Source organism: Chanos chanos, chromosome 4 (assembly GCF_902362185.1).
Source record: "Chanos chanos chromosome 4, fChaCha1.1, whole genome shotgun sequence".
Lineage (NCBI taxonomy): Eukaryota > Metazoa > Chordata > Actinopteri > Gonorynchiformes > Chanidae > Chanos > Chanos chanos.
Window position 1 is genome coordinate 30415875 of NC_044498.1, and position 23971 is coordinate 30439845.

General features: G+C 40.2%; 1 protein-coding gene across 1 annotated transcript in view; it reads left to right on the forward strand.

Moving 5' to 3' along the window:
- Positions 1-14244: 14244 nt before the first annotated feature.
- The window catches only part of LOC115810647 (protein jagged-2-like), a 49102-nt gene continuing 39375 nt past the window's right edge, over positions 14245-23971 (forward strand). Inside the window, exons 1-2 of the mRNA XM_030772623.1 lie at positions 14245-14481; positions 15023-15343. Coding sequence (XP_030628483.1) covers positions 14419-14481; positions 15023-15343 — 384 coding nt within the window. The 5' untranslated portion in view covers positions 14245-14418. The remainder of the gene's footprint in view (positions 14482-15022; positions 15344-23971) is intronic.

Here is a 23971-nt window from a genome sequence, read left to right on the forward strand (position 1 = left end):
CTGATGTGTGCACTGATGTTTTCACCCATGGGAACCACCTCAAAAATGGCAAAGTGTTGATCCAAAAAGAATAATAACAAACAGGAGGAAAGCAGTAGGGCCTTGCACCTTGCTCGGGCCCTAATGAGTGTAAACATAAAATGATCTGTGTCTTTGTCTACGTTTTATATGCAAGGGGCCTTTTTAATTGGCTCCTGATTCAAAGGTAGAAACTGAAGCCCTGTGTTTTTTTTTTCTTTCTCAGAGTAATGTCTCTGGCACACTCCAGGAGATTCTGGGGTACGAGGAGAAACATATCCGTAACTATAACTTTGGCGATGAAGAGACTTTCTGCAGCATGTATGTGGACGTCATTCAGGTAGTCAGCACTTTCACGCCAAGACTGTGGACTTCACACGGACAGCAGCCTATTTGTTACAAGCAGTTCTCAGACTAAAGCTACGTGTGACAAAAGAACAATTAAAAGGCATTTAGAAATTTAGATGTGGCTCTAGATTAAAAAACAAACTGTGGGGAGAAGTGACTTGAAATAATTATGCTGTAGTTGATTTGCGATAAAGCACTGTTTTACTCTTACTTGAGTGTTTTGCCTGGGTTAGCACTGTTATTCCTATAGGATCATTTGTTTGTGGTGTATTGGTACCTCTAAAAAAGTGCTTTTTAAACATCTTTACATCACTGTTTGCTTCTAAAGCCACTGCTGGCAGGACAGAATAACACAGACACTATAAGAGTATTGGATAGTGCGTTTGGGAAATACACCCTTAATTAATCTATAAGTGAAAAGTTTTCAAAATTTACTCTATGTGCAAGTAAATCATAAACCAAATAAACATATAGCAGTATATATATCAAAATTAAAGTTATACTCTCCAGCTTTTTTTTGTAAAGTGCACACAAAGCATACACCATTCAATGCATCAAGTGAAAATTTTTCAGTCCTCATTTTAATTAAAGGGTTTTGTATGTGAACATTCAAGTCAAGTACAATAGGAGTTCTGTCTCTGTCTGTAGTGTCTAAATGCAGTCATCCAGGCATCTAACAAGATCAGTCAGATCCTCATGTTTAAAGTCCAGGAACTGTGCTGCCATGAGCTCCAGCTTTTTGTGGAGAGGTGAGCAGACTACTTGTCTCTACATCGTTCATTCAACAACAGTTTAAAAACAAAAAAAACCACCTTTTTTTCATAAATGTGTTCTCACAGGTTCACACTGATCCCACAATCTCAGTTTTTCTGTGATGACTGTGCTACAGTCATTAGAGCTTCCATGTGCACTATTGTTTCACACTGTGTTTGTGTTTTCATTCTATGACTTGTCAATAGTTATGTCAGCTTTGAGAAACAGGGACTAAAAACATGGAAGATTCTGGATGATACACATGCTGTGCGTCTGTTCAGGACAATCTACACATGCAGGCAGTTGAGGTGAGCCGAGACATTTTCATGATAATCTCAACAGGCTACGTACAGTATGTATGCTGTGTGTGTCTGCACCAGTACACTGAACTGGTGGCCATTAGTGTCTGCAAAAACTCACATTAACAGCACAGGTACAAGGCATATGACGTAAAATGGACTCGTTTACCTGTAAATCCGCCAGTCTTCATCTGTTGTTTTACAATGTTGATAACCCAGACTGTAAAATAATATGAATCAGACTGTTTTTTTTTTCTTGTTCTGGCTGCAACATCACAGGCTTTATGCTTGCAATATAGTGGATGACAACAATAACAACGATCCGCCCAGTGCCGTTGGGATGTTGGACAGTATGGAGAAGATGGCCTTGAAGTCTCTGCAGGACATGTGGACACACCATGCTAAGGTCTGGGAGATTTTCTGAGTTTGTTATGAGATCTGGAAAAATTTGTGAGTGTTTCATATCGTGAGGCGAAGAAATTCCCAAGTACATGTTTTTCCATTCACCAGTCAATGGTTTTGTGTTGTTAGATCATATAGTAATTCCTTCATATTGTTAACTGAATGCCTTGTTTCATTATTTTGCAGACCTCTTTACAGAAGTATTTCAAGACAGATGATATCCATAAACACTATTTAACTGACTGGACCCAGAAGCTTTTTAAAGCTCTTCCACAATGTACAGATGAGCAAACAATCAAGGTACATGTATAATTTTATTGTATCCTGGTATGAAAATGCATGGTTTGTGAACATTATATAATTTAATGATACCTTGTTTTCCTGACTAACCCTCTACATCACTGACTCTCTGTATTATTTCACTGTAAAAAAAAAAAAAACACTGACAAAGCAATAACAATGTTAACTGTGTTTTAGCGCAAGAGGAGTTTCATTATGAGGAAGCTTAGCCACCTTTCCTCAGGATTCTTGGTAATCATCTCTCTCTCTCTCTCTCTCTCTCTCTCTCTCTGTCCCCCTAGATCTTTGTGAACATGGCCCACAGTTGTATTGTCCAGCAGTACCTTCAATGTTTAAAGCAAAGCAAGCACAAACTGTTGGAGCGGAGATGGGGTGATGTAGGAAGGAGAGTGGCACATGATGTAGAGTGCTTCTGCTCCATCTTCTCCCAGCTGGTGAGAATCCTCTGTGTTTCTGCTCCTCTCTAATGTGAACACATTTCCTCCTGTGATCTTGCATCCACTGAGTTAACATGCTCCACAACTGATTGGTATTTTTGGATGCCCGGAGTCATGGGCTGAATTACAGAGATGTGTTTGAATGAAAAGGTAGAGATGTTGCCCATCCCAACTAACCTTCGGTCATTTGAAGTTCCTACTATGATTACCAGAAATGTATGTTTTTCACCCATGTGCCACAAGAGGGCAACAGTAGCGATCTCTGTGACTGGTGTATTTGACAAAACCTCTGAGGGAACACGTGTACAGTAATCAGTAATCAATTAGCTGATATCGTCTGTCATAAATATGAGATCCGTCTTCCTCCAATCAGCATGCACAAGCAAACATCATGTGACATAACACTGATACGGGTGTAAACCAGAGATGGCAAGAGTAAAAGTAGAAGTACTTTTGCTAAAAAAAAAATCACTCTAGGTAGAGTTAAAATATCCCTCCTGAAACATACTAAAGTCTTAAGTAAGATTAAAATAGTCACTCACTTACACATTACAAAAACAGTTGTCAGTTTAACTCTACTTGGAGTGCTTTTTTTTTTAGCAAGAGTACTTCTACTTTTACTTTTTCCACCTCGGTAGAGACGCTGTTGTGCTCTGTTTACAAACAGAATGGAGATGTCCTACAGATGTCCCAGTTTTTGACGGCCGTGGGAGATGTTTTAGACGACGGATCGTTAGATGACCTGAAAAGAGCTTGCAGAGCTGTAAACCAGGAGTTCCCTGTGGAGAGGTACAAACCAGCTCATACAAACCATAATGGTTAAATCATTAATATTTAGTTATATTCACTGCCCTCACAGTGTAGGTGCTGTAATGTTTCACACTTCACCTAGGACGTGAGGTATCATCTCTTTATTTACATAACCACACAAGACAATGCTGTCTGATAATTTCATTATGATTTATGAGGTTTGTATTAGTTTAAAACATATAATTTAGTAATGTACAAATGATAAAAACATCTCTTTTTTGGACTTTTTGATTATACAAATATGACGTCACTGTTTAATACTAACACTGACTGGATGTAATTTTGGTTAGTTTGGAGTCAGATACTGTTGGAAGCAACACAGTTTTTTAACTGTACATTTGACATTATTATTTTGTGTTTTCAAGTAAACATTTAAAAAGAAAGTTATCTTGCTTTGCCGCTCATGTTACGAAGACTGTTTATTAGACTTACTGCAACAAGTGGTACAGTTACGGGGAAGAAGAATGAAACGGAGTGCCACTACACTTTAGTTTCAAAGTGTTAACGGTCACAGGATAAGCCTTCTGTGCATTCCCCTGGGTCAGTGATAGTATTCAGAAACCCTCACGGGACGCTTTCATCTTCACTCGCATGTCCTGAGCACGTTTTTATGTGTTATACGTCTTCATATGTATTGTTTTTCCACTGGCGGAAAATGGGAATGAAAGAATGGAAAACAGAATGCATATGTTCACACATTACACATAAAAGGGTCATTTCAGATGTTTCGTGCTTTGTATGGATTAATAGGAACAAATTGCAGCTCGGACTTTGTCGGTCTGTCCATAAACATGTGTGTTCTGATGTCTGTAACACAGTGAGGAGCATCTGCCGTCCCTACTATGCTGGAAGGGTGGGCTGTCATCTCGGCAGATACGGGAGGTGCTGGAGGAGAGCCAAACTGGGCATCCAGACTCTGGGTCCGTCACATGCAGGAGGCACTGGTGCTGCTGTCTAGGCTAGACAGGTTAAAAGCTGTGCCTTAAGTTTAATGAATCCAGTTATAATTTATTGTGAGTGAAAATCATGATTCTTCATCGTGTATCTTGTTTTCTATTGTTTTTTTGAAGGCGCCTTGAAACGTGCATTGAATGTATGCCTTTGGTGGCCTGCCTAGTGCTATCATATAACGCTGAAGCAATGTTTACATTTAAACCTTCCCTTTTATGGAGTTTACTTGAGCTCAATTTTAAATTATTCTATTACATAACATTCCAGTAGCTTTCTTAACTTTTGATTGAGCATTTAATTGAATAAAAAATGTGTTTAAATCAAGTGTATTGCTTCTGTCTCTTTACTACTGGATTTAATTAGACTGTAAAAACTGACACACAGATACAGTCAGAGCGAAGCCTGGAATTTCCAAGATGTCCAAGAGCTATTTACAGTTTCTTTTCACTTAGATGCATTCCCCAAAACGCTAACCTCATTCCCAGAACTCCCAAGTGCAACTCCCAAATCAATAAAATTGTTTCTCACGACATCACACCACCCATACAAAAGGGACACTCTGCAACACTCAAAATCTGAACCACGTGTGTCAAATCACACAATGTCAGTCAATCACTACAACACTGTCAGCAAAATAATAACACAGATTACATCACTGTGGAAACACTGCCAGAAAATGACAAGAATTTGCATAAGAACAGACAAAATAAAACAAAGGCAGGTCTGGTTACAGTACTGAAAGCAAAATGACTTGTTGTGTATTGAAAAATGTAATGTCACTATAATTGTTAAAAAAAAAAAAAAAAAAAAGAGGACAGTCATTCAATGGCAAGTATGTGAGTCGGCTATACTGCAGAGTACTGAAGACATCCAGTCTCTCTTCTCTGTTAGGCCATGTCATTTCATCACCATTACGTCTGATGTCTCGCCTTACAAGACACAGAGGATAAAAAAAACATCTCGTGCCACAGATGCCCCCGGCAAGCCTCACCCATGGTGTGCTGACAACCAGCATTCACTGTCTCCAGCAAAGTCACCTGGAAAAGGGGGCTGGTGACTATACATCCTCCATCTCCACACTCAGAAGAATTTATCAGCTGTGCTGAGATAAGGTGAACATCGTGGTAGGAACTCCAGCGACATTTGGGGGGGGGGGGCAGCAAACCATTGCCTGACAAGATTGGAGTGGTGAAAACTGACATCGTCCCAAAGTATCATGTAATTTGGCCAATCAGGAATCCCCACTCCTCTTTCATTCTTAGGATTGCGAGCATCCTGAAGACTCCTCAAGAAATCAAGAGAACAGTCTGCGTTTTAGGGTCCAGTGGTGGGAACATGGTGGATCTCACCACTCTCTGATATTGCAACACACGTTGTTTTGATAACTCCACTCACGTATGGCACATCCACTGTGGCTCGATAACCTGTGATGTTCCTGTCACGCCGTCTGACCTCAGACCTGTTCATTTTAAATTTGCCTCATTCACAAACAGCAATGACCAGAGATGGCAAAAGTAAAAGTAGAAGTACTCTTGCTAAAAAAAGTACTCCAAGTAGAGTTAAACTGACAACTGTTTTTGCAAACTGTAAGCGCGTGTTTCAGGAGGGATATTTTAACTCTACCTAGAGTAATTTTTTTTTTAGTAAAAGTACATCTACTTTCACTATTGCCATCTCTGCAAACAAACAAATGCATGACTGTGTTCAGGTTGAATCCTGTCACATTCACATACACACACACACACACGCAGTTACAAACAACACCATACAGTAACACCTTCATCCCACATTTTATTACATCTAATAGTAACTTCTGATTTTGATTGCCAAAAAAAAAGGTAGACAAAAACAGACAAACAAACAAACAAAAATGCTACTGGTTGGTACCCAAGAAGAGATCACAATGATCCACAAATTAATCACTACACCACATCACCTCAGAAACAGTCTGTGAAATCTGTGTTTCAGTGAGTAAGAGTAGAATGAGACTGAAATCAATATTTCAGTGAGTAAGAGAGTAAGAGTAGAATGAGACTGTGAAATCAGTGTTCCAGTGAATAAGAGTAGAATGAGACTGTGAAATCAGTGTTTCAGTAGGTAAGAGAGTAAGTGTAGAATGAGACTGTGAAATCAGTGTTTCAGTAGGTAAGAGAGTAAGTGTAGAATGAGACTGTGAAATCAGTGTTTCAGTGGGTAAGAGTAGAATGAGACTATGAAATCAGTGTTTCAGTGGGTAAGAGTAGAATGAGACTATGAAATCAGTGTTTCAGTAGGTAAGAGAGTAAGAGTAGAATGAGACTGTGAAATCAGTGTTTCAGTGAGTAAGAGTAGAATGAGACTGTGAAATCAGTGTTTCAGTGAGTAAGAGTAGAATGAAAATGTGAAATCAGTGTTTCAGTAGGTAAGAGAGTAAGAGTAGAATGAGACTGTGAAATCAGTGTTTCAGTGAGTAAGAGTAGAATGAGACTGTGAAATCAGTGTTTCAGTAGGTAAGAGAGTAAGAGTAGAATGATACTGTGAAATCAGTGTTTCAGTGAGTAAGAGTAGAATGAGACTGTGAAATCAGTGTTTCAGTGAGTAAGAGTAGAATGAGACTGTGAAATCAGTGTTTCAGTGAGTAAGAGTAGAATGAAAATGTGAAATCAGTGTTTCAGTGAGTAACAGTAGAATGAAAATGTGAAATAAGTGTTTCAGTGGGTAAGAGTAGAATGAAAATGCTCTCCAGGCCTGTCTCCTTGAGAGATTTGTTATCACACCTGTCAGTCTGTGTCTTTATCCTCATCTTAGTCTGAGCTGTTTTATTAAGGTATAAAATGTTTAAAGTAGGATGTCTCTCATCTAGTGATACCTGATCTTACCGCCTGTATTTACATGATCTGTGCATATGTTAAGTCAACCTCTACTGATTCCTATAGGAAAATTCTTCTCTGTATTTAACCCATTCTATGTACCCGGGAGCAGTCACTGTACAGTGTCCAGGGACCAGCTCCTGATGTGGGCCAGTGCCTTAACCAGGAGCAGTGATAGGAGCACCGCAATGTACATGTGTTTGGCTGTACCCAGGTAAAAATTAAGAATATTTCAATGTACTAAAATGTACTTTAATATCAACAAGTATATTTCCAGCACATTATTGGTTTGTGTGCTAAATATAAGTTCAAAAAATATATTACAAATGTACTAATTACAAGTGCATTTCTACTTCAGTAGTACTTCAGTTTAATTAATATAAGTACACCAATTAGCACTAACACTTAAATTGATATTCAGTGTATTCACATAAAATAATAATTAATAAATATACTATCATCAAGCGTTCTGAAGTGCTATGATAACACACAATTAAGTTGTATTAAAATCAGAGATGGCAAAAGTAAAAGTAGAAGTTCTCTTGCTGAGAAAATATTGCGCAGAATTAAATTATCTTTCCTGAAAAAAACTTGAGTAATACAGTCACGCACTGTTTACAAAAACGGTTGTCAGTTTAACTCTACTTTTTTCTTTCTTTCTTCTTTTTTGCAAGAGTACTTCTACTTTTACTTTTTCCATCTCTGCACGGTACCATGCGCGGGACAGGGATTTCTTCTTCTAAAAATGGATGTCAGCGAGAAGCGAGCGATCCAAGTTGTTTGTCTGTTGATTTGCAGCCAACAAGGGGGGAAAAGAAAAGAATATACCTTGATGTTGTACAACTTCTCCCCCGGGTTTCCCTTCACCCTGTGTCTTGCGCACTCATTGGCTGTAGCTCGTCGCCACACTCACTGCCGGTCACAACACTTTTCACACTACAGGATTTGGACTCCCTAACAGGTCCACATATTTAGCCTGCTAAATATCTGTCAGGCATCGGCGGGTCTCTTGGATAGCGTGTTTGAACAATTCACACATAGCGATGGAGAATCAATTTGCGAGCCTCGAGCGAATGCTGATTTGCCTGTGATCTGGGGTTTTGTCGGTGATCTCCAAAAACTTCCCGCGAGTGGAAAATCAGGGCTAAAATCGTGTAGTGTGAACTTAGCTTTAATGGTGTCTCAAAATAGTACAGTCAAGTACAGTAAGGTGTATTAAGTGTCTTTAATAGGACTAATGATATATAATTAGTACGCTTAATACATAATTAGTACATCAAAAATAGCACACCTTTAGTACATTAATCATTTAATTAAGTATAGTTCAGTGTACTTTCTTTTCGCTTGGGGTGGGTAGAGACAAGGGGTTGACCGATTTTTTTTTTCTGGGGTATACAAACTCCACACAGAATGAAGTCATGACTGTGACTTCTAACCAGAACCAGTTTCTTGTAACCACAACACCAAAATCTCTTGCCCCTGATCAGAAATCAAACCCAGACTCCAGCAGGGAGAGCACCAGGGAGTTAAGCAATATGTAAGTGAACTGTGGTTCTGACTGAGGTATGCAGTGAATTAATATGATGTAACAAACTGATAAATGTGCCATGTATACATGAGTGTGTTCTAGCTGTTTGTACTTATGGAGTAGCTGCATTACACTACTGAAGATAAAAACATTGCCTGTTAGCCGTTAGTTTATTACTGGCTAAATCAGAGGAGCAGGTTTTGTTTTGAATCTGTGAGAGACTGAATGCAGTACTGCTGTGTCATTTAAATATCACTCTGCAGGATGTCAGCCAGTTAAACCTTGAGACTGATAAAAGATACACACAGTCACGCTTCTGAGTTTTCTTGTACTTTATACCCTTACATCATTCAGAGTACTGAAATTGTCCAACAGTTTTAAACTCTCACATTGCTCACAGGGCTTGCTTTACCCAAGAAAATGCTTTGAGCAAAACTAGAGAGAAATCTGGGAAACATCTGAGGCAGTGGTTCACAACTCCAGTCCTGAGGGGAGCCAGTGTCCTGCATGTCTTTGCTTTAACTCTTCATTATTACAGTTAGTTGAGCTAATCAAGGGGTTGATGAGTTAAGACAAAGATGTGCAGGACAGTAGCCCCCCAGGACTGTAGGTTGAGAGCCACTGACCTGAGGACAGTGTTTAGGGGAAAATTAGAGGAAAAGAGGGTGAAGGAGGTATTTCAGGTGAAGGAAACCAAAATTGTGGACAGGTAAATAAGCCCAAAACAAAACAAACAAAAAAACTGTCTCTATATGGTAACTGGTGGCACAGGCAGACATATTCTGTCATATATTAATCAAGTTAAACCACTAGCCACACCAGATTCGTTTATTAGGGGAAAAGGGACACATGATACTGCAAATATGGAAATTCCACACAGAATCAAGGTCTCTTATACCTGTGTATCACCATAATCATATTTTACAATATGTTCCCAACAATATGGACCCTACTTTTTCAATTTTAAGTACAAGTTTTAACTAAAACACAAATTTAAGCTTGTTTGGTCCGAGTTGACCAGTTGACCACAGTGTTTAAGAGCCGGTGTGGGAACACATGTGACCAGGGAGGGCTCAGAGAGGCAGGGGCCCATTGTGTTCCAGAGGTCAAAGGTAAAAATGGAAGATGTACATTGAAGAGACTATATGATGTAAGCCACCCCTTGACTAGCATTTTCCCTTTGAGTTTACTGATGTTTTAGGTGGTTTAGGAATGATTGAGTCCAGAGATGGCAAAAGTAGAGGTACTTTGGCTAAAAAAAAAAAATTACTCTAGGTAGAATTAAAATATCCCTCCTGAAAAAAACTTAAGTAAGAGTGAAATAGTCACTCACTTACACTTTCCAAAAACGATTGTCAGCTTAACTCAGAGTACTTTTTTTAGCAAGAGTACTACTACTTTTACTTTTGCCATCTCTGATTGAGTCTTTATTAGTTGGGGAAGAAACAGCAGTGTACAAAAACGTGGTGTGTAAACACTAAGGTCCTGTCAGAGGTCACATGACAAGCATGATGTCATCAGTCAGCTTGTTTCAAATAGGCTAATACTGTGTTTGGATGTGCTGCTATGTCAGCTTGTCATGTTAGATGATCTTTTCCAAAATTGTCTTTATCCTTTTTCGTAATTCAAATAAACAATGCATGAGGATTTGGTGATCCTCATTCATGTTGAATTTTTAGAATTACATTTGTGTTAATTTGTTATGTCTTCTCAACCTGACCACTTTACAAGTTTAATTTGTCTGTTAAGCCTTCCACCTCAAATCTTTAATATTAGCATTACTAATGATCAAATATTAATCAACTACACATTAATCTTCAAACTGCTGATTTCCCTTTCATACCATACTGATGAATTAGACACAGTTCAAAGTGAGGCAGCAACTACAGTCTGAAAGGAAATAAAGTTTAAGAGGAAGTATTGCTGAGAGACAGTAACACAGAATTGTCTGAGTGGTGTTTAGAGAAACCCATCTATGTATTCATTGCTCACTAGAGTTAACCAGGCATTTGTGAATGTTTAATACTTGTCCTTTTGTGCGCTCGGTGGCTCTTAAAATTCACACATTAGGGCTGAAGTATGTACATATCAGAATATGAGCTCAGTTGTTGTTACAGAGACACCAGGGGGAGGCCTAAATACTCATCTCAGTTGAGTTAACAATATGTCTGTGTGTGTGTGTGTATGTGTGTGTGTATGTGCATGCACGTGTGTGTGTATGTGTGTGTGCATGAGTGTATGTCTGCATATATGTGCACAGGTGTTTGTGTTTATCTGAGACTTTCACTGGGACAGGCACCTGAGTGAATCTTTTTTTTTGCTTTGCTTTGTCTTGGGTGTTTTTGGTATTGTAATATCTGGTCATGTCTGGAACAAATGGACTGTGATCATGCTCTGATAAAGGCAGAAGTGTGCTACAGCCCACATGCTCTGTCTTTACTATGCCAGACACACACACACACACACACGTGTCCATGCCCCCAATAACCACAAACATACTCTACACACAAACAGACACACACTCACATACACTCGCGCACACACGCACACACACACACACGCACACAAGAAGAAGAAGAACAACAACAACAACCACACCACTAAAGAAAGAAAAGAAGTCTTGGAATGTCTAATTAATGAGAGATGAATAGAACTGTGGGAGGGAATAAAAGAGGAGTGACGAGGAAGAGAAATTAGAGCAGTGGAGACAAGCTGAAACTTGGAAGCAGGAAATTTATGAGTGGAAATTTATGTGAAATATTTGCTGGAATTTCTTCTCAAGCTGAGCTAAAATAGTTTCCCACCCATACCGATAACCTAGTCTTTACCCAGATTACCCAAACACTCACTTTATTGAACTGATACACAAAAATGTGCAGAGGGCAGAGCAGTGTGTGTGTGTGTGTGAGTGAGAGAGATAAAGAGATAAAGAGAGAGAGAGAGAGAGAAAGAGAGAGAGAAACAATGAAATAATGTGAGAAAGTCATCAGGTGCAAGAGCAAACTCCAGGTGGAGGGTCATGGGTAAAAGTGTGTGTGTGTGTGTGTGTGTGTCTGTCTGTGGGAGAGAGGAAGAAAAGTTGCAGGTGTGCAACTGGTGTTTTACCTGTAGACGTTGGTTTGTGGTCATTAAAGCTTTATAGGCTGATAAGAGAAACTGCTGATAATTTTCTGCAAACAAGGCTGGAACTAACCCACCATTTCCATGACAACAGATCTGCCTCGACAGACTCCCTTTCCAGCATAAGTATTTTGAGCTTAGTTATTTCTCATGATGATTATGACAGTGGTGGTGACAGTGTTCTTTATCAGACATATTTTATCCTGTGCATATAAACATATATTATCTTCTGTGTTCATTATCGTGTAAGACAAATATATTTTGAAACCCTCAACTCCTTTACAACATCTGCATACAACAACCTGAACATTTTGATTCTCTCTCATTCTCATATTAGAGGAAAAGAATGATAGTTGGGTTGCTGGTTCAAATCCCAGACACTGGTACCCTGGCATGTTGAGAATCACAGAGCTGCTCTTTCTGCCTCTGCCTTGCCTCTGGCTGTCAGTGTACTCTTAGGCAATAAATGAACAACAACAACAAAATCCTTATTGATGTTTTACCCCATCAAATAAATGTAAAAAAAAAAAACCATATTGATGTTTTACCCCATCAAATAAATGTAAAAAAAAAACCTTATTGATGTTTTACCCCAGCAGGAACAGCAGTTTTTCCCTCAGGAGAAGAATCAATACGTTTTCAAAGATTTTGGTACAAAGTTTACCATAGTACTGCTCTTTCCCATAGTCTTCTACAGTCATGTGGTCTGTCTGATGGAGAGCACATGATCTCATCCTTTGCTTTCAGAGGGCATCTGGATTAGAGCTTGAAATTCAAATTCAAGCAGAAATTGCTTGAGATCTCTATTTTCTGTAAATTTATTTTTCAGAAAGCCCTCTGAACTCTATTTTTTAGTCTGTTCACTGCTACATTAAAGTTCCATGTGCGTGAGCTCTCTCTTTGACCACATGATTAATATTACATTACCCTCTGAGTGTGCTTTGACAGCCAGTACTTGGTGAATATTTGTGTGTATGATGGTTCCCACACTTCTTTTTATCAGGTTTGAAAACGCTAACTAGGTGCCATAAAAAAGGGCAGAGATAAGAGTGGGCCACAGAAGCCCCCCTCTACACACACACACACACGCTCACACCCCTGCATGCCTGTCACCCCTACATACCAAGCAGTAAATATCACTGTAAGTTTGCTGAGATTATGAATGACTGCTGACTTCGGGTTGAGTTTGGACATCACTGAGAACAGAACTGGCCATGTCTGGGAGAGTCAGTGTATTATCACACCTCAGTGAACCCCAACATCAGTGGAACACCTGCAGGCAAACCCAGGGAGACAGTGTAAGCAGTAAGCCTCCACATGCACTCCCACAGAAACATGAAAAGAGGCTGTGGTTGACCGTGCATGTATCAGAGGATGGAATGTACGGGTATACACTGGCCCACAGATAGTCACAAAGAACACAACAAACAAAGGCAGTCTTTTAGTGTAAAACTCTCTCCCCCTTAATCCTGTCCTAATGTTAACCATCATGAAGGTAATCGCTATTTCATGAGATGTTAGCACAGTAAGGACATAAAGGAAGAGAAAGGAGGAACTGAAGTCATCAACCAAATTCCAATATTCTGAAGAATTCCTTTACTTGTAATTGCTTGTATTACAATTTTTGACAGTTTCTGCTACTTGGCTTCTACCCATCTGTATGTACATCAGATCTTAGGTTTAGCTTTTTGGTATTAAATGTTTGTGCAGTTGAGAATGACCAGAGATGGAACTCACCAAGACATCACACTAGTACTGTTGCGTCCAGTTAAATGGGAAAGTCAATGTATCTGACATGCTGAGAGAGGACAAGAAATGAGGTTAAGGATGTGATGTGCACAAGTCCATTTAAACGCAGAACACTAACACTGTTAACACTGAGTAACTTGTACATGTAATACCATTCACAATAGATGAACATACCATTGAAAGACATGACTGAGGTATAGGTCATCACTAGAGGGCGCTGAGAATTTGGGGTTAATCTGTAAACTATGAAATCGCTCAAAATTAAACGCCAGTCCAGTTCTGTAAAGTGAAAATGATATGCATAACTACTTCGGGAATTTGCAAGTTAGACAATACATTTGTTTTTTAAATGCCAACATTTATGTGCCTACCGTGTCTATGAATTTGTCGACAGAAACTTAGAGAGAAAAGTATTGTATTCAGATTTTTTTCCTGTGAAATTGTTTTGGCCAAATGATGAGAACCCCAGCGATTTATGTACTCCGCCCTCGAACTTTGTGGTTGGCTTTTTGCAGACCCTCCGCAACTGTTGGAGTAGAGGGTTTGGGAATGGTTTGTTAAACTGCCAATCAAACGCACAGCGGATAGCTCGCAGTTTAGTGATCCGGTAAGGGCTGTGTACCACGGCAGGACCGTATGTAAGTGGGCAAAGTATGTAGACGTTTGGGTAGTGTCGACAGTCTTGCCTGATCTTGCATATTGCGCTCATCGGGAACGGTATTGGACCGAGTCAATCCCCAGTCCGTATCTCGCATGCATGGATTCAAGGATAACAGACGGAAAGCAGCATTATTTTCGAGGAATAACTGTTTATTCTTCTTCATAACACATGACACTGTAATCATTTATGAATCATGTGGAGTTATCTAGGCAGTTGCTTTCTGACAGCGTGTCTACTTCTGACACTGTGTGTGAAGGTAAATGAACTCCCGTCCTGCTTCTGAAAAATTAGATTTTGTTCGAGAGATACGATCAGTTGCTTCAGAACTTTGAGTCTCTTTGTCCTTGAATAGAGTTCTTTCAGCTTTATGTTTTGAATGTTTAAATTCCGACGCTAATTAAATTATGCTGTTATAGGTAAAATGTCTGACTAAAGTGAATCTAATTTAAAGGGACGCTTTGATGTGAATGTCTCTTTGTGCGCAACGCATCATACAATTTCAAACTTAAACATTTTTAACTTCTATTGGATGTTAGCTTATGTGATAATAAGCGCAGTGACTTAATTCAGTTGTAAATAGACAGTAACATATTACAAAGTTGAGTGGTCGTAAAATGATGTGAGTGCTTGACTTGTCGCGCGGATCGAACCTAACAAAATGGTTTGATTACAGACTTGCACTAGGGAACATCCAAAATCATAAAATTGATATATGGCGACAGTTTTCCTAGTTTACACTTAACAGTCGTTTACTACTGTAAGGTATTCGTATTTATCATTTTAAATGTTATTTATAGGTGTCCCAGTCATCGGGTTATTTCCTGCTACAGCTTGTAAGTGTGGAGAACGAAAGCGGTGAACTGGCGAGTGGGGAATGCTGCGACGGCACAAGGAGCCCGCAGGACAGCCGTTGCAGTCAGGACGAATGTGACACGTATTTAAAAGTGTGTCTTAAGGAGTATCAAGTGGAAGTCACCACTTCTGGCTCGTGCACGTATGGAACTGCGTCCTCAAACGTTCTTGGTGGAAATTCGTTTCAACTGAAAGGCGCTAATGATACCCCAAACAAGATCAACGATGTTGGAACGATCCTGATTCCCTTCCACTTCGCCTGGCCGGTAAGTGTTGTCTGTTGCGTACTTTCATTATTTGGAGACAATACCGTCTCTGAGAGCTATGCGCCTCAACAGTTGATACATAGTGCTTAATTAGCATGCCACAGAAATGTTGGATTGACGCGGATCGGTTACCTGTGTCTTGAAAGCCCCCTTTTACAGACCAGTAAATGAATGCAGAGCCTTCATTTACAAGGGCAATCCTGATATCTTGTACGCAGATATTTCCCATGTACAAGTGAAAAAAAAGCTACAGACATGTTGACTCTTCAGTGTAAAAGTGCGTTGCATGCGTGTAGTATGAGCTTACATTAGCTGTCAGTGAAGAGCTACGAGCGGCCGTCTGACCGTTGTCAGCGCGCCTCTCTTTAGGACTGCATGTCCAATAGCTCCGGTCACTCATTCATGTTTCACACACCACGTGTGCTGTACACAAGACGTATTTTTGACATGTTAAGTAATTCAGAGTAACATGAATACTTTTTTGTACTGTGTAGATGAGGAGGGCATTGCCGTTTACTTTCCTCAGCCCTCGTTTGGTCAATATGAAAACAAGTGCACACCCTGTGCTGTACTCTCTCTCTCTCTCTCTCTCTCTCTCTCTCTCTCTCTCTCTCTCTCTCTCTCTCTCTCTCTCTGTAACATTTGGAAGGGGGATCAGGTACAGAGGAAGATATATGTGTTTGTGGCTAGAAACGTTACTGTACTTGAATCTCTCAGATATGTGTATCAAAAGTGATGTTGAAGGAAAACCAGGCCTTATGCATATTTCTTGGTGGTTGAAATTCACGCAGTACAATATTCTGAAGTGGAATTTCTCTTTGGCTGATTAGCCTGCATTGTTTGATGTCAAGTAAACGTTTTGTATGTTAATAAATACATAAATTAATTTGCCATCTGAAGATACCATCATTAGTCTATTACTGAAAAAGACAAAAAAAAAAACCCTCCAAACCACCCAACCAACCAAGAAACAAACAATCATGTAACTCCAAAACAAAATTAGATTGCTACCCTTGATGAAAGTTATTGCATATACTATGCAAGCCTATTACCACTACAAAATACATTAATGGATGAGCATCTAGTCAGTACAAAATTATTTACTGCACACTGCTGGAAGACTAATCAGGCAATTGGCCATGACTGCAGATTCATACAATGTGCTGATGTCTTCACTCAGGATGATAATTACTAGTTAAGTTGCCATCGGTCCCCAGGACCCATTCTCTTGGACAGCATGAAGTCAAGGAAAATGGACCAAACACATTCACCCCAGTGTAGCACATCTCAGCTAATGTCAGCTCACTTCATTTTTACAGCAGTCACAGATCCAAAGGAGCCCATAGAAACACCCAGCTGGTTTTCATGAAAACTCTCACACAGGGTCCTGCTTCAATGCTAAAAACGGCACTGGGGTTCATTGGACTCATGCCCCAGCTGCATAATTTCCTAAGTTCATGCTCAAAACATTACTGAAACATTACTACACTGCAGAAAAGAGAACATGTCTAGAGTAATCATGATGTCTCTTAGCTCTATTTTCTCCTAAATGTTGAAAATCTTCAAAGGCACCAGTTTGATCAGCATTATAACAAGTTTCTGAAAAGGGAGACTCTACATCAAGCCATGCCACCATCACGAAGCAGCGGCGGGTGTGATGGGAAGCGAGCAGTATCTGCTTATGGTTTAACCAATAATGATGAAACTAAACAGAAGTATTACCCATATACAGGCAGGTTTGGTCTAAGATCATACAGGCATGTGTCTAACTCTCTAGTGCCTCCTTTTGGCCATACAAATTGAAAACTCTTTGCCACACTTTCACCTATAGGTAGGAGACTTACATCTATTCATTCATTTTGAACTTGCCTCCACTACAGTGAATCTTAGCTTCTTTGAAGACATCGGATCAAAACAGGAAGTTGGCTGTATCTGTTTCAAGTGTTTGCCAATGCTGCTGAAACCTTAGGGTCATGTCACTTAACAGTCTCTGACCATGCAGGTAGAACATTTTTCTGACTCTCTGGTGCCATCTATGGGCAAGGCTGCATAAAGTCACCACATTGCCCATAGTTATGAAGTCTACATTCAGTAGTTTTGGTTTGGGATTGTAAATGAACCTTGCAGTCAAACTTGACGAGCAGGCGTGTTTTTTGTAGAGCAGTCTGGGGCTAGATCTGGCTTGCTTTGAGGAGAAAAGAGACTCAGAGCTGAGTCCACGGTAGAAGGGAGGGAGTTGCCAGAATGATCGTGTTTCAGTGAAGAACATTGTTGTTAAATAGACTATACAAGATACTGTCAAAGATTAGGGACAAGATCATGCATGAAGAGAAAGAGATCTAAACAAGGAAGCAAGAGCTCATGTGATTCCAATGTTAGTTACTGTAGCTGGAGTTTATGCATACTTATGTGGGCTATTGTAGCTGGAACTGATGTGGTTGTAATGTTAGTTATTGCAGGTGTGCTATTGTGAGTTATCCACTTTCTACTTTGAAAATAGTAGTGATCAGTCTTAGCCCCAGATTCAGTTCCTCTAGTTACGGTGACCCATTTGAACGTTCATATTCATTATAAGCCAACACTTGACACACTTAATTCAACCAGTCAAGGGCCTGACAAGTGAAAGAAATGAATCAGGTGTCTTGCTGCTGGGCGAGAACTGAAAAATGTCACACCACTCCTTCCCAGAGATTAAACATTTCATAAACTCTTCTGATGTCCTGAAGTGCTTACCCAGTATGACTAGGTTATGTGACAAGGTAAGGGCACAAGTAAGCAGCCTTGTTGTCTCTCTTCAGTGTGTAACTACCACTGAGTTGGTTCTATGGTAGGCTTGACATTCCAGCCATCATAGTGATGTGTTACCACTCTGCATTGTGTTTCACACTGGACTCGAAACAGGGATGGGAAGCGGGCATGCTAGCGAGAAGGCTAAAACCCATGGGCGCTAGTGTCAATTGCAAACACGCCAGAAGTGAGGCATACTCACTGTGCAGCACTCTACTTGTTCGCTCGCTACCGTTACATATGTAGAGTGCTGACACAAAGTCCTTCAGTGGAGTTTTTTAACCTTCACACAAATTTAATACATTAGTTGTAACCTTACTCTGTCACACCTGGTTGACCTTGTTGCTGAATGTCAAGCCCTTTGTTTGGATGTTACTCAGTTATGGTTTTGTCCAGTATTGAAAAGTGAGAGGCTCAAATGCGAGGGTTAGGGTTAGGGTTAGCGATTTACATACCCACCCATAGTAAGAACAGTAAAATCAGTCCCTTTTTCAGTCCCTTTGTCTTTTGAGGTATTTCAGCTGAAGTTGGTGATTATGTGCATTGTGACTCATAAGTGAAGCAGTTTAAGTGTAATGTACAGTAACTTTGGAATTCAAACACCAACACAAAATGACATCTGCTCTTAAAATCATTCGGGAGTTGGTACTGGTTGCTAGGAGACAGCCTTAGTAGCCTTTTAGTAAGTGGAACTCTAAGAGTGTACACATTTATACATACATGCATACACACTGACCAACCTACACATCACCTCTTGGATGTGAGAACGGAGCTGGTGACAGGCTGGCAGGGAGATGCATGGAAAAAAAAGTTCTGCTGGTGTTTGGTTGGCTGTTTCCTGACATAGTGTTGTGGTTGTTTTGTAAGGAATTTAACCATGTGGACATGTTTTTTGTTTTTTAAATCAGACACAGGAGAGATCGAGTGAAAGAGTGGAGGATGCTGGTGAAAATGGATTTCCTCCTCAGCCTTAATGCATTCCTTAGTCACAAGGGAGGGGATATTTTTAGCGACTGGTTTCTTCACAGAGAGCGAGTGAAGAATCTCCAACCCTGTAAAAACGGTCTTTCTTCTCTTCTTCTTTCACCCATTTAGTCCACTGATTATTTTTAGACTTGCCTGTCCTCTTTTAACCCACCTTCTTCTTCTCTAAATGAGGTTAGAGTCTTTTCTTTCAACGTTATTTTCTTGAGTTGATAAGGACATTATAGCGAGCATAACTCATCCTTCATAGATTGTCCAACCAATGACAATGTGGACTGTGACATTGCACATCATAACCTTTACGATATGGACTGTGCTACAGTACGTCATTACAAGAGGGTGAACCATGATCAATTTCATCTTTAAAGTTGTGGGGCAGTGAATTGATACCTAAACAAATCAGCGGAGCTGCCCTCATTAAAAAAAAATCCTGAGACTTGAGTATGCTTCACCTGATTCACCCGACTAACACTGAGGGGTCAAATGGCCTACATAAAGAACCTTACAGACTGTTTAGAGAATCAAAGTGGGAGGGGCCTGTTCCTGACCTGAACTGCTTCTAACTGGGCTGCATTTCATCAGACAAAACACACTGTACACATTATATGTAGTGGAGTGCACTATAGTAAACTGACAATTGGATGTATCTGTATTTATGTGTGTGTGTGTGTGTGCGTGTGTGTGTGTGTTTGTGGTGTGTGGTGTGTGGGTGTGTTGTGGGTGTGTCTGTGTGAGTGTGTGAGTTTGTATTTGTGGGGGGGAGTGTGTATGTCTGTGTGTACGGGTGTACTTTTGAGAAACTCAGATGAGATGAAGTGTGTGTTTGTGGCCAGGTTCAGACTTTTCTCTCCCTTAGTTACTCTCTCTCTATCCCTCTGTTTCTCTCTGTTTCTCTTCCTCTCTCTCTCTCTCTCTCTCTCTCTCTCTCACTCACACACACACAGACACACACACACAGTTTGTTGTTTAAGCTGGTTACTGACTACGACATTTGGATGTGTTGAGATATTGTGCCTGAGTATGTACAAGGAAAGTAAAGTCGTTGAAAATGTGAAATGTAAAGTGCTCTGTTTCTGTCAGTGTTCTGCCAGTTTTGTAAAACTGTATGGTTTGTGTGATCTGAAGTGTGCAGACAGAATCCTGTCAATAAGAGGAATCCCCTCATGCATAGAATACAATGTTTATTTGATGGAACTTCAGCTTTTAATGAATCCAGCTGTTAATTAATTCATCTGTGCTGGAGGTGTTCATGAGCTCTGTGATTTTGCCTGATGGAAGCCATGCGTTGAATGGATTCTGTTGGATGGATGCTGTTCCAATGCGTAGAACCAAAAGCCTTCTTGAAATTATTGAATTTGAGATGACAGGGCTTTTCCATTCCAAGCAGCTATACTCTGTGTTGTTACTCAGTGTGACTGGATGGCCCATGCAGACTTTCCCTTTCCTGAAACCAGTTCGTTTTCTCCTCAGATTTTGCTTGCTTGGTTTCCTTGTGTTGTTGATCAGCCATGGTCTCAGTTCTTTTTTGGATAGATCACAGTTTTCTCAACTATCGCTTTGTAAGTGTCCTGTACTATCTCCTGTTTGGTTTACACAAGGTTTTTCATTTGTGGTACTGAGTTTTTCTATCAAGTTCTTCATCCTGGTTTTTGACTTTGTGTTTTCTTTAACCTCAATGACATTTTTTCAATGGCAAGATGGTGGTCATATACCTCTGCTCCTCAACTGACTCCTTTATCAATGGTTGATGTTTTTCCTCTTGGTCATTTATGATGACGTGGTCAGTTTGGTTTCGGATACCCATGTCGGTATGGGAATAATCCTGTGAGGGAGGAGTGTTCTTCCTGTAACCAAGCTATTTCAAGGGCAGGAGCTGGCAAGCCCCTCACCATGTTCTTTCACCTTTACCCATGGTCTGTGTGTGGTTAGTCTTGTCTCTTATAATAAATGGCATGTAGGGCAAGAGGTGATTATAAGATTACAGAGCACAGGTATTCATCTGCTTCATTTGCTGATCGATAGCATTGAAGAATGATTAGTTTGCTGAATTTTTTAAAATTATAATGGCCACTACCTTTCTGCGACAATCATCCTGTACAGTGTGGATCCATTGCAGTGATAATCCCCTAGACATTTTGTGCTTTTTAGGATATTGGATATAGGAGGTGCACATTTTAGGTTCCAGTAACATTGTTGTGCTTTGCGTTCTGGCATCTCTGTTTCCCCTTTCCAGTGTCTCTCTGTGGTTGGGCTGGGACATGCTTCCTGTCACATGGCAAGGAGTCATTTGGTAGTTTGGCACAATTAATGTGCTTATTACTTTTCTATTGTTGCTAGTTATGTTCTACTGGATGTGACATTGTTCGGTTTTCCAAGGTGGGGTTATTACAACCATATCCAGTCCCCAGCCTGAAGGACAAGGGCTGTAATAAACCCACACCAACATTTTGTCTGACTTTTACATGCTGACAAGTCCAGCATGGTTTGACCTGCTGGGAACAAAAAGTCCCTCCAGCATTGCTCTCACAGAGGTACACAACCACCTCGACCACGGCGAAGCAGAACCAGTGACCAGACACATGTAGAGAGGAGGAGTATGCACTTAACCCCTCCTGTAACTATGTAACCGCCTTTTGTCAGTGACCGCTGTGAGGGAGACTGACTCAACACCCCCCTCCCCCCAAGGGACCGTGGACCGTTGTGTTGTGGTGGACTCCTGTCTGCAGTTGGCAAGTGTGGCACAGCTGGGATTCCTGACTCTAACCTTGAACCCTGGATTTAGGAGCTAAAAGATGCACAAATATGTGAGCCATGGGAATCCGAGGAAAACGTTACAAGTTTTAAAGGGAAAGAGCATTCAGATAAACATCACTAGGCTTTTTCAGTTCCTCACAAATCAACAGGAGTAAATCAGTGTTTGAAATGGCTGGCAGTGTTGTGTTGTGCCTTTAGCTCAGGGCTGGGTGCTGCAGTACATCGCTTGATTTGTGGGAGAATTGAAAATTTGAACTTGTCATTTAGTTTTGTGTAATGGAAAATGATCATTCAAAGGTCTCCCCCTTCACACACATGCACGCACACACACACGCACACACAAACACACACACTGAGTTAAGCACATGTGTTTGGTATCGGGTGTCTGTCGGTAAAGGTCAGCCACCACTCTTTGGGTCACTCAGACACAGCGTCGCATCCACCACCGGTGCCCTCTTTCACTTACACCCAGCCTCAGAGACGCTCGTATGCAGGGAGACGCTGTAGTGTAGACAGACGCTCTAGTGTAGAGAGAGCTTCTACTGTATAGAGGTTGTAATGTAGAGGGAGATTCTACTGTAGAGAGATGCTCTAATGTAGAGAGAGGTGGAGAGTGTGGAGAGAGGTTCTAATGTACAGAGATGTTCTAATTTAGAGAAACACTCTAATGTGGAGAGAGGTGTTCTAATGAATGGAGAGGTTCTAATGTAGAGAGAGGTTCTAATGTAGAGAAACACTCTAATGTGGAGAAAATATCTAATGTATGGAGAGGTTCTAATGAAGAACGAGGCTCTAAAGATTCTATTGCTGGTAGAAGTTCTCATGTATAGAGACATTTTTTGGAGGAGAGAGACAGAGTAATGTAAGGAGACTAAGACAGGTGTAAATCAAAGATCAGTTGTAATGCAAAGATATAATAATGAAGAGAGAAATGAAACATATAGGATTTGTACTGTGTATTCCATAAAGAACAGATAGAGTAATTTGAAACATGACACATTATACAATTACAGAAATGCAATACTGTTATGCCTTGTTATATCCCTGTCTTTCCCTCAATTCTGGGTTGAGACCCTCTTGATAAAAATACCTCCCACCTCTTTATTTATATGCGATGTTCTTTATCAGTAAACATTCAGGGCATTTTAAGCTTTAAACAAAAAAACATGGACCAACAGTACACGACTATATTCAGTCTCCATACAGTGGAATGAAATTGATCTTTTTCATGGAATTCAATGCCCTGTAATTCCAATTTAGACACAGTTGTGTTTGAGGATTTTTTTAAAGTCCAAATCAAATTAAATTAAGCTCTGCACTTAAATTAGAAATGATGATTTCCCTCATGAACTGACTGCATGCACCTATGATACATGACACATACTCTATATTTCTGTTACCATGTGCTTTTGCCACGGTGCTGTTTTAATGGATTCAGTAAAGTACACAAGTCCAAGCTCGACAGGGGCTGTGCTAGCAGCTTGATTTAATGTAATCTAACAGCCGAAAGGTTAATAGAAATTTCCATAGCCTGTGATAAAAGTATTAAGGAAAAAAGAAATAGTCATCCGGAGAAAACTTAAGTTTAATGGAGTCGTCACTGGCAGGCATATGAAAGGCTCAGTCAAAAATCAGTGATTGAAAATGAAAAATGGTGTGTGTGTGGAGAGCTATATGATTTAAAACATGTCTTCTGGTCTCCAGAAAAGACCAAACTAAGACCAGACTAAACATTTCGGAGACTTGATACTGGTACGTTTTCTCAGGGTTCATAGTGTGTGAGAGCTGGATGTAATGAATTATGCACATATTAGTTTCTTTTGTGCTGACTTCATCCCAGCCTTGTCCCACTCTCCATCTGGTTTATTATCCAATAAGTTATAGATAAGTGGAACCAAAGTAAAAAAAGCATTCACACACATACACACACTCGCATGTGCACAAACACACACACACACACACACACACACACACACACACACTCTGAAAAATGTGACTTTTTTTAAAAAATTATTTTAAAATGAAAAACCCTGATGGCTGCAGGGTGAAAGGGATATCAGACAAAGGAGGACATTCACCCATTTCACCTCATTTCACTGATGT